Source organism: Sebastes fasciatus, chromosome 20, assembly GCF_043250625.1.
Source record: "Sebastes fasciatus isolate fSebFas1 chromosome 20, fSebFas1.pri, whole genome shotgun sequence".
NCBI classification, from domain to species: Eukaryota; Metazoa; Chordata; class Actinopteri; order Perciformes; family Sebastidae; genus Sebastes; species Sebastes fasciatus.
In genome coordinates, this window is record NC_133814.1 from 1,591,225 (window position 1) to 1,603,641 (window position 12,417).

Consider the following 12,417-nt stretch of genomic DNA (forward strand, 5'->3'; position numbering starts at 1 on the left):
ACTGGAGTTGGTAGTGAATAGAGGAGACAGGTACCAAGGGGTGGGGAGAAGGGAGGAAGGCGAGGAACTGCCAGCCAGCAGGTGACGAGGCTCCTTCACTGTCTGAATCAGACAGATGGATAGATGGGACTGCCATCTCTCATTTTCTACCCTTCAACTACTGTGGCTCTATCTTTACGCTGTTGCCATTTATTTGTCCTCTGGTTTGTATTCACACCAGAGTAAATCAAACGCACAGATCCATAGCTACTGTATGGGGGGGGAGAGAGAGCAGAGAGGAAGTCATTTTAGAGTATTGACCGTTTGCCTACCGTCTGTGTCTCTGCGTGTGTGCTCTGTGTGAGTGTAGCTGGTCGACTACAGAGTGGAGTTCAGCAAGTGGTGGGTGGCCGAGTTCAAAACCATCAAGTTCCCGTCCCAGGGCACCGTGTTTGATTACTACATCGACCCCGAGAGCAAGAAGTTTGAACCCTGGTCCAAGATGGTGCCCAAGTTTGAGATGGATACAGATACACCTCTTCAGGTACAGCAGCGTATTCAAGCTACGGGCTTCACTTTGGTGGAATTACACAGATTTCATCTACTGGACTTATTCTTAAACTACATCACATTCAATTTTAATAACTGATTAACCCTCTGAGACCCACAATGGACCCGCTTTTGTCTTTTTTAGGGGGGTAAAGGGGGTGTTACAGGGTACAGGGGAGATAGCAGGTGTGTCAGGTTGTTCTAGTGATAAATCTGTAATAAACATGAATTAAGTAATTATTTGAAATTAATTGTAAAAGTGTATAAGGGTTTATAACATTATGATAGAAGTATGTGATGGTCATCCCCATGCTCTATTATGTCTCATATGTTGTTGCAGCAATTTTGGGGTTGATACCATTTGTTACACAGATTTGGTGCTAAATTTAACCATTTTTTACCACTAGAGAATTAATAAAAATGATCAATAAAATACCAAAATACCACATTAAGACACCAAGACCTTGAAGGAACACCATAGAAAAAGCCATGCTGTGATTTGAATTCTAAAACTGAACCTAGAGCCTCTGAAAGACAGTAAAGTCGGACGGGATCACCGGGTCTCAGGGGGTTAATAGTTTAAAGCTGCACTAATCACTATTTTTATATTAACAATTGACTATATATACATTATCTATGTATTTATATGTATATATATATATCTTGGCTTATATAGCATAAAATTGCTTAAGACCAGATATATCCCTCAAGAGTTGGTGAAGATGAAAACATGTCTGCTTTCCTCTGTTTTATGTCATTGTACTTTAAACAAAGTCCCTTTCAGATCTGGGAACTTGTGATGAGCATTTGTACCACAAGACAAAACTATTCATTGATTATTCAAACACAAATATTTCATGGATGAATTGATGATCAAAATAATCATTAGTTGCAGCCCTATTAGTCTGTAGTATATTAAAATCCTAAACAGACATTGTGCACCTACTGTAATGTTTTCCTATGGATACATATGTGTGTTTGTTTCCCCGTGTGCAGGCATGTCTGGTCCACACTACAGAGACCATTCGAGTTCGTTACTTCATGGACCGCCTCCTGGAACACCGTCGGCCTGTCATGCTGGTGGGGAACGCCGGGACGGGGAAGTCTGTCCTGGTCGGGGACAAACTGGGATCGTTGGACGCAGAGAAATACATGATTAAAAATGTCCCCTTCAACTATTACACCACATCTGCTATGCTCCAAGGTAGGAAGTATGCGTGGAAAACTATGTTTCTGATTGGCTTTCAGGTGTGTGTTAAAATTGTGTCTTGGCTTATGTACTTCTCCAGTTAAATCAAATGTGTCCACACTGACCTGTGGCTCTCTAAGTCTAAACTATTGCATACATATTGAATAACACTTTTCATTCCTATATTTGTGCCCTCTGGTCCTCTGTTCCTCTCCTACACAGCTGTGTTGGAAAAGCCCCTTGAGAAGAAAGCAGGGCGCAACTACGGACCTCCAGGCAGCAGAAGACTGATCTACTTCATAGACGACATGAATATGCCCGAGGTGGACGCATATGGAACAGTGCAACCTCACACACTCATCCGCCAACACATGGACTACAACCACTGGTAGGGCTCTGTCATTTGCATGCAGCTATGCAATATATATGTATGAGCAAACATGAGTAGACGCCTGTGCTGTTTAAAGAGGATGACATTATGCATAGACTGTGTCTTTCTAGATGATAGCAGGAAATAGCACATCAGCAGTGGAATTGTTCCACACTTTAATTGCTTAAATGATGGACGGTTTCAGACAATATCTCAGTGTATTAACATAGAAAAGGATCATTGAGATAATAGAGTGCCAGCAGCTGATAGGTGTAATACCCCTAATAATCCTAGTGAGAACGTCTTTAGTATTCAGACAGATCCCCGCCTCTGGATCAACATGCTACAACTTTTATGAGTCAAAAGTCAAATGTGAGTGCAGGGTTGTATGATTCCCCTTAAAAAGGATTTGGTTGCTCATCTCTCTGACACAGTGAGGCCATTCTGAACATGGTTCCACTGCGTCAGACGCAGGCTGACTGGCTTAGACACGGTCAGCCCATTAGAGATAGGCTGGGAGGATTTCAGGTATGAAATTGAGAGGAAGGAAGACGCGACTGAGCCACGCCAGCTTAAGTGGGAACTGAGGCGTCCATATCGGGGAATGTGTGTGTGTGTGTGTGTGTGTGTGTGCGGTCGGGTGTTTGTGTGCTTGCAGCACTATTAAATAGTGGGTTTTTTTCTGCATCTTTGTGTGTGTGTGTGTGTGTGTGTGTGTGTGTGTGTGTGTGTGTGTGTGTGTGTGTGTGTGTGTGTGTACTCCCAGGTATGACCGTAATAAGCTGCTTTTGAAGGAAATACACAGCGTTCAATACGTGTCCTGCATGAACCCCACAGCTGGCAGCTTCACCATCAATCCACGGCTGCAGGTACACGCACACGCACACACACACACACACACACACACACACACACACACACACACACACACACACACACACACACACACACACACACAGCACTACCACATTGGTTATGTAACATACTGCAGAGGTTACTTGTGCACTAATTCATCTTGCTCATGTTGTCATAGACAAAAACAATAATTTAATTTTAGTTTTAAAAATATTTTTTTGTCAAAATTTTGGACCATTACATCGTTTGTTTATTCATTTATTTTAGCCTTTTAAAGCAGTAGTGGGTAGAAATGGAGCAAATATGATTAAAAAATGTTATTTCCATAAAATGGTCACTATATCCTGACAGTAGTACATGAGACAGGTAATCTGAAAAACATCATGTTACTCTGTGTCCTCCGGTGTCCTCTGGTGCTCCTAAGATTTCACAGACCGGAGGAAAACAAGCAGTCAGAGCTGATCTGGAGTCTGCCGTCCAGCTGCCGTCTCTGAGAGCCGGCTGTCAATCACTCGCGAACTCCGACCAAACGGTCAAACTAGGCAGCGCTGATCAAATATGAATCAATATTCTGCAATGCTTTTAAATAAAAGCATTGACAATTTTCATCAAAAACATCCACAAAAGCTTTCTTTTTTTTTTAACAGGGAATTATCTGTAGCCAATCAGATGTCTCCCTCCTTTTCAGCCAATCACATGAGCGAGCCCCCACAAGGATATGATTTATGTCATGCACTGGGTGAACTGTGAACTTAACATTGACACTGATCTGACTCCATATAACAATGCTGTGTCATTAAAACGTGTAATTTGGCTGAGAGGACTGAAGAGTGTAGAAGTGTACAAAGCAGGTGATGAGACAGTCTTGAGGTGTTCCTGTATTTATTCTAGGAGATGACTATATAGAATTTACCTTAACTTGTTGGTTGTGTTTTACCAAACATCCACAATTAGGGATGCCGTTGACATTGACACAGAAATTTCTTTGCCACAGGGTGGTAATTGTTCATTTGAATTACTTTTAGGTACCGGCACAATCCAAGATTTTTTCCTCAGGTCAGGGAGCTTGTCTGTATCTGTACCTACTACTATAACACGTTAAAGCAGCAGTGGGTAGAAATGGAGCAAATATGATTTAAAGAAGTTATTTTTATAAAACGGTTACTATATCCTGACAGTAGTGCATGGGACATGAAAAATCATGTTCCTCTGTGTCCTCCGGTGCTCCTAATGGCATCTGTAAGATTTCACAGACCGGAGGAAAACAACCAATCAGAGCTAATCTGGAGTCTACCACTCCGAACTCCGACCAAACGGTCAAACTAGACAGCGCTGATCAAATATGAATCATTATTCTGTTACTGTAATGTCTATTTCTCTCCTCAGATGTTCTCAGAATCATCTTGTAGTGTACTGTTTAGCTTTAAAATGAGAAAGTTTGTGACCTGGCAGCCATGTTGAGATCAGTCGAGATAATACCAAGCGCCGCCCACCAGCCGGAGCACAACCAATAGGAACGCTCTCTCTCTCTGAAATGACCTGTGATTAGTCAAAGTCTCCTGTCACAGGCTAGATATTTTAAAGCCTGAAAACAGAGCCATGAGGAGGAGCAGAAGTCTAGTTTTCTCTCAGAACACTTGAATTATAATATGCTGAAAGGTTATTATGGGATTTTTGCCCAATAATGCCAAAAATATACTGCCTACTGAAGCTTTAACTCTCTTGCATGTGATCCCATCAGGGCCATAGATTTTCCAGCCTTTGGCAGCCAAAAAGCAAATTGAGCTCATCCTAAACTGTCCTCCAAATTGTATGGGCAACAGTCCCTCCTCTCTTACTGCTGCAAAAAGCCACAAGGTGACCCTTGTTTTGACTGCATCATTAGTGAGGAACAACATGGTTACCGTTGCCTTGTTTATTCTGTATCTCCGTCCATCCAGCGCCACTTCTCTGTCTTCGCCCTGTCCTTCCCTGGAGCCGAGGCCCTGAGCACCATCTACACCTCCATCCTGTCTCAGCACCTGAGAGGAGAGGGCTTCAGCGTCGCCCTGCAGAAGAGCTGCCCCACTCTGGTCCAGTTAGCCTTGGCCCTGCACCAGCGCATCTCCACCACCTTCCTCCCCACTGCAGTCAAGTTCCACTACATCTTCAACCTGCGAGACCTCTCCAACATATTCCAGGTGACACATAGATAGATAATACGCCAGAAGGATTTATCTACACATTATTCTAGGAGAACGACCTCAGGTTAATCTTTTTCACAATTCAATGTCAGAAGTTACCTTGAGAAAGTTGTGTGCTTTTTCACATCACTCCTCCTTCCATTTCACACATGGAGCTAGATATCTCTGCCTTGATTCTCTCTGTTTCTACGGCTCTGCTTCCCATGTGGAAAGAGCCAGGCTTCTGTCACTAATTTCTCATCTAAATTATTATTGATTTAAGAGCCGGGTCTGAGAGCTAGAAATAAGTCTGAAATAAGTGTAACAGAAAATAGAATGGATTTGCACTTCCACGGGTGTTAGTGATGATTTAATGTATTTAAATTAATATAATAGCTATCAGAAGGCGAAGGCTGTCAGGGGAGAAGCTTTGGGGGCAATATTTCTGTCAAAATCCTCGATGGTTTCATGGAGGGTAGGCTCGCTCATTTAACTCACTCCGTTGTATAATTAATGCTTAAAGCCACTGAGCTATAGGAAATTCACATTTCATAATTCCAGCTGTGAGTTCACAAAGGCAGCTCCGAGTTCTTACCGTACTGGTACACATAGGTGTAGTTTCATATTCACCTTTTTAAAGCTGCACCAATCAATATTTATTTGTATTACAATGGATACAATTATTATATGTAATGCAAAAGGAGTTGGTCGTAGGATAAAAGCCTGCCGTGCCAAATATGCAGTCAGAGATTGACAACAGGAGGACAGTCAGGAGGACAGGCAACTAGAAGAAGGAGCACAAATGAACCCCCTGAGACTGACTTTACTGTCTTTCAGAGGCTCTAGTAGGTTCAGTTCTAGGGCTCGATTGAAGCTACAGATGTCATATGAAACTGTAAAACCTAAGGAATACATCGCTACCAACCATGTCATGCTAGCTTGTCGAGAAGGAGGCTAAATATAACAAAGTTGGGCGACATTTTAGCGAGGGAAAACTGTCATGGCCATTTTCAAAGGGGTCCCTTGACCTCTGACCTCCAGATCAGTGAATGTAAATGGGTTCTATGGGTACCCACGAGTCTCCCCTTTACAGACATGCCCTTTATGATAATCACATGCAGTTTTGGGCAAGTCATAGTCAAGTCAGCACACTGACACACTGACAGCTGTTGTTGCCTGTTGGGCTGCAGTTTGACATGTTATGATTGGAGCATATTGTTTTATGCTAAATGCAGTACCTGTGAGGGTTTCTGGACAATATCTGTCATTGTTTTGTGTTGTTAATTGATTTACAATAATAAATATATGCATACATTTGCATAAAGCAGCATATTTGCCCACTCCCATGTTGATAAGAGGATTAAATACTTGACAAAATCTCCCTTTAAGGTACATTTTGAACAGATAAAACATGTATGATTCATTTGTGATTAATCGCGATTAACTATGAACAATCATGTGATTAATCACAATTAAATATTTGAATCAATTAACAGTCCTAATTCTAATGTGATGTCCATATCAAATTAAATAATAAGTAATTAAACTGACATGTATACATGCACATACTGTACATATCCACCTAGGTCATATAAAGCAACCTGTATCATTAATCATTCAATATTTATTCCAGTATATACTACATATACCTGGCCAATAAAGCTGTTTCTCATAAACTAACTAACTTCAAGACATGATGAAAATGTCATCATTAAAGCCTCTATAAGCTTAAAACAAAGTGGTGGTCTGATGGTCTAACAGTGTCTGCAACCCTCCTCCGATAGCAGGAATCTGTGGATACCTGTGACATTATGCAGTGGTTGGTGAGGTGTGCTGAGGTGTGACAGTCAGCAGGGTTTGAACTTTTCTCTCAAGCTCTCTGTTTTCATTCTTCAAACAACTTATGCCACCATTATACTCACAGTGGCATTACAGGAAAAGTCATGACGATTCATCGTCTGGGGACCGATCCGTCTCACTGGAGAAGTGAAAACTTTGAGGTTTGGACTGAAATATCTGAGCAACGGTCGGAAGGATTGTGATGAAATTTGGTCGAGACATTCATGGAAGGTTTCTGTCTCGTCATTGCTCCACACAGATCTGATGATTGTATCTGCCGCCATGTTTTTGTCTCTCCAGTGGAGTGGACGTTTAAGTCATATTGAGCATAGTTACTGAGACTGACCTTCCAGACATTTGATCATGAAGCAATAGGAAGTTTGTGTTTGAAGCCAGTGTTTGACGAGGCCACTCCGTCTTAGTTTTTGTTTTGGGGGGGTGGGGGGGGGGGGGTTCTGCATAGCTTGACTGGACGTCCGATAACCACAGAGAGGAAACATTGTCAAAGCCTTCTCTCTGTTCCTCTCTCCACCCATAGAGAGAAAAGAAAGAAAGCCAGACAGGAGGTCCTGGAGCTTGTTTGAAGTTTTTCTCCTTAACTTATTCAGCTCGTGGCTCTAACACCGTAGGACAGCTGGGAAGAGGTGAGCAGCCTCGCAGCTCTGCCTCAGCTCTAATTCCCCCACCATATATACCTTTGTGCTTTTGCACCTTCAGAAGTGGGAAAGCATCGGCGAGACAGTACAAACACTTCCTCTAATTTCGAGCATGAGGCCTAAATGGTTGTCACTCAGTGTTTTCTGCCTTGACGTATCAGACGTTTGCCTCAGCTGAAATAATTGGGACCTTCCTTTTGTGATTCACTTTGGTTTTTTTTTAAACTTTGGAACTGGTGAGATGGAGCCAAAGGCAAACCGTCTCATTATGATCAACTCTAATGAGCCAGGAAACAGCTCAGAGACTCTGTGTGAACTTGCAACACCCCGTGCAAAGGTGTTTTTAAATGTGAGGTTGCATCTTTACGAGAGTACTGTTACTGCCAAAATTCTCTCTTCTAGGTTTTTGTTGAATAGTAAGTAGGAGCTAATGCCAGAAAATCTCTTTTCTTACCAACTTTTTTCTCCACTACTTCGTCCCTTACCACTTACTTTGTTGCAGTACTGTGTCTTTCTCCTTCTTCTGTCTCCATAAATCTTAAATCATAAAGCCAAATTCCACTCATAGGGCAAGACAAACAGTTTGGCATCCGACTGGGAGCATTGTCAAAGAGCTCCGTTTGCCAATGTTCTGCCATGACCAGCGGGCATATCCGAGGGCCTGTCTTCCCCACATCAGCCTAAATGAGCTCCTCGAAGCTCGAGAGGCGAGGGGAGGAGACGAGGGAAAGATGGACGCGGTGAAAGCGGAGGACACAGACAAGGAAAAGAGAAAGAAAAGAGAGTACATGAGACCTGCGGTGAAGAGAGACTCTGAAGCCGAACTGTACTGACTGCACAATATGTCTGTATGATGTTCCGTGGATAGTCAGCTGGGTGCATTTGTTAGCAAGGGAAGCATTGTTCGGGGCTCAGAGCATCTGTCAGGCTACGAGGAAAGTGTGCCCGCTGCAGACGGCCCCACAGACAGACAGATACATGCCGACACCCAGAACTCTCTAATCCCTCTCCTCTGAGTTGAGCAAAGCAATGAAAGATCAGGGACAGGGAGGATGAGATAGTCTGCCAAAGTCGGCTGGATAGAAGGAAAACAAAGTTCAGTTTGTTAGCGCTGTGCCGTTTGTTCGATTGCTACGCCTGCGAGTAGGACTGTTATATAGAGTTGCCATATGGTGTTTTGTTTTTCTCAGGCACACTTTTACACAATAAATGTGGAGTGTTATGATTGACACCATTAAGCAATGAAACGTAGAAAAAGACAGATCTATTAAAAGTCAAAGGATTAGAGCGTTCACACATACTCTGGAAAACATCTTGGCTTTTGTAGACCTAGAGTAGCGGCAATAATTCTGGCTCAGTTTGAATCTTCAGTACACAAATACACACACACACACACAGGCACACCACCCATCTGCACCTTTACACAGTGGATTTAGCAGCCAATTGTCACATTCAGCAGGCTCAGATATGAAGGCGGATCAGATTCAGCTGACTTTACCCCCAGAGATGGTTCTGTTGATTGGAATAACTTCTGGGGCTGGAAACGCACAACATCTGCTTGCCTCTGCCTCCTGGGTGACAGTGTGCAGAGGGGAACAAACAGTGCCCGGGCGCCTCTTTGTCCCTCTTCCTCATCCTATACGGCACCTGTTATGAGGCACCTAGATTGCGTAGAGTTGCGCCTGACTGCGTAATGAACAGCCCTGTGGGAAAGCCAACACGTCACACAGGCCTCCTCTAGAGACACATTCATCATCTACCATCCACTAAACACTCATCTGCTCATAGTCGTGATTTTCTGTTTTAATTTCGGCTTTTTTTTAACAGCATGAAGAGAAGTATGAATTAGAAACAGAAAAACACATATTTTCAGCCATGCTAGCTGCGTCGCTTTATGGAGGCTAATGTTGGTCAGTCAGTCAGATCACCACTGAATTCTCAACAACTACAGGATGGGTTGCCATGAAATTTGATTCAGCCGCTGCACACAGACTGTGACCACTCCGTCCTCCTCGCGGCGATTGTCTCATCAACATTATGGTCCCCTTATAGCGTTGGGTTTAGATACAGAATACTGCCAAACAGACGCTTTTGCTTTTCGCTTTGACACCAAATCCTCCGCCATCGTCCTGTCTGTCAACTCTCTCTCGTCCCGTGTATGAAATCTGACTCCTGCTGCTCTGAGCTGAGACTCCGTACGGAGCAGACACTTCCACTGTCAGTTTGTAGCATCTGGCATCCGACTTTGTGTTAATAAAACGGCGCTGATACGCCAAAAGGAACGAAATGGATTTTATTTCTATAAAAAAAAGCAAAATGACGATGGGAGTGCTGGGCAAGTAATGTTATCGGTGCGTGCCCGACCATCATGTAACACCAGTAACAGGACTACTGCGGCAAGCCTACCCCTGACGATTTAATGTTGCATCTCCAGCATGTGAAAAGTTTCACTCATGCAGTGAAATGTCTCCACATCGACTGTATGGATTGGCACACATTTTGCTACAGACATTAATGGAGTGGATGAAGCCTACTGACTTTTTTCTCTAGCGCCACCATGAGGTTCACATTTTTGTTTTCTGGTGAAATGTCTCAACAACTATTGGGTAGAATGCTGTACAATTTGGCCCAGACATTAAGATCCCCACAGGATGAACTAGAATGGCACTCGGAGAGCGCAGACCTCCACCAAGCTGCCCGAGTACGATTGTCCCCCCTCTCTGTGCAGCTTGCGCCATCATCCACGTGTATTGTTGTTTATGTTGAGATCAGCTGTACGTACTGAGCGTCATCAGTTACACTGCGCATGTCTTAAAGCCTGTGGACTTATTGCACAGGCTGAGCGGAGTTATTAAAAAAAAATCCCAAAGCCGGATCATGATCTGGATTGCCACCAAAATCTAATGGATTGGTCACACCTCACCCCTCCAAAAAATTTCATTCAACTCCATCGCGGACTTTTGGAGTAATCCTGCTAACAGACAAACCAACAAACCAACACCGGTGAAAACATAACCTTCTTCCTAGGCCTTCAGCCTTGGCGGAGGTAATTATAATAACTTTGGTGATCCCCAATTTTCATCAGCACCATCATCAGGTCAGATTGTCCAGTTCTTGGTTTGGTATTTATACATTCATTATACCTGATAAGCTAATGACAGTTCCATCAGCCTCAGCTGTACATTGTGTTTAGTGCCAATCAGTTGATTGGTAATTCATTGTAAGACCTGGTGAACATCAGCATGTTAGCATGCTGACATTAGCATTTAGCTCAACCCTTTATAGAGCTGCTAGTGTGGCTGCATTTCCACTGCACGGCTCGACTCAATCCGACTTGACTCGACTCACTCTGAGCCATTCTTTTTTTTTATTTTCCATTGACACAAGTTGTGGTTAGTACCTTTTTGGTAACACCTTGTTCGTAGTGGAGTTAAAACACTGCAGACCACTGATTAGTCAACACTGGGAGAACATGCAAACTCCACATAGAAGGACCCCATGCCGGGTTTGAACCTGTGACCTTCTTGCTGTGAGGAAACAGTGCTAACTACTGCACCACCGTGCAGCCCACATGTAGTATTTATTATATTGTTTAATAGTATTATTAATGATAACCTTTGGAGGTTTTACGGGCACGTCCAACTGGTAAGAGGCCCCGGGGTAGACCCAGAACACACTGGAGAGATTAGATATTTGGTCTGGCCTGGGAAGGCCTCGGGGTCCCCCAGGAAGAGCTGGGAAACGTTGCTGCGGGAGAGGGACATCTGGAATACTTTTATTATTTGTTATATATTATATCATACTATGCTATGCTCACACTACTGTATAACTTATTATATTATATATCCTGTTCTATATTGCTGTATTATACTTACGCTCTCTCTCTCTCTCTCTCTGAAATGACCTGTGATTGGTCAAAGTCTCCCGTCACGGGCTAGATGTTCTAAAGTCTGAAAACAGAGCCATGAGGAGGAGCAGAAGTCTAGTTTTCTCTCAGAACACTTGAATTACAATATGCTGAAAGGTTATTGTAGTGGCTATCTTTAGTCTTCATACTTCTATCTTCGTCTTAACTTACTTTCTGTCATTAACCACACTTCAAGGACAGCATCACAATGTTTTACGCGTTGAGTCGGCCCGGTAGCAACGCCAACGGCAACGGTAAAACAACCATGTTGCTCCGCCGGTAACTCATTTATTTACAACTGAACCTTTTCACAATAAAAGTCATTTCACAATAAAAGTTCACTTCCTGTCCCTAAGTCACGTGTGTACGGAAGCCTCACAGGACTAAACTCAAATTCACAGTGGTAAACATACAGGAAGGAATCACCATATATAGTCATAATATTCTCTCACATTTAACTGAAATATATTTCTCACTGAACTTCAGCAAATAATATTATCAAAACAATAAACATAAACTTGGCACTAGTAAATGGCGCTTACAGTTATTATGGGATTTTTGCCCAATGATGCCAAAAATATACTGCCTACTGCAGCTTTAATGTTGAGTCTAATTGCTCTTTTATAGATTCTATTTTTATTCAATCCTGTGCTGCTGCAACACCTGAGTTTCTCCTCTGGAGATCAATAAAGGCTTATTTGGTCTGAAACACTCCATAGCTTACTTTGCAGTGAGAACTAAATGGAGATTTCAGACACTTGGATGATGCGTGATCACTGACAGCTAGAGTCGTGTGGTCATTTCCACATGTATGAAATGTAACGCAATGCGGGATTTTTAGCAGAAAGTAGCGTACTACTCAGTGTACGCTTTTTCATTCCATTGTGGGAATTCTCCAGAATATACTGTAG

At 42.9% G+C, this 12,417-nt stretch overlaps 1 protein-coding gene across 4 annotated transcripts in view; it reads left to right on the forward strand.

Moving 5' to 3' along the window:
* The window catches only part of dnah9 (dynein, axonemal, heavy chain 9), a 181,282-nt gene that overhangs the window by 75,995 nt on the left and 92,870 nt on the right, over positions 1-12,417 (forward strand). For all 4 annotated transcript variants that reach the window (XM_074620497.1, XM_074620498.1, XM_074620499.1 and 1 more), the window contains 5 exons: positions 350-523; positions 1,525-1,732; positions 1,940-2,105; positions 2,854-2,956; positions 4,883-5,122. In XM_074620497.1, coding sequence (XP_074476598.1) covers positions 350-523; positions 1,525-1,732; positions 1,940-2,105; positions 2,854-2,956; positions 4,883-5,122 — 891 coding nt within the window. The remainder of the gene's footprint in view (positions 1-349; positions 524-1,524; positions 1,733-1,939; positions 2,106-2,853; positions 2,957-4,882; positions 5,123-12,417) is intronic.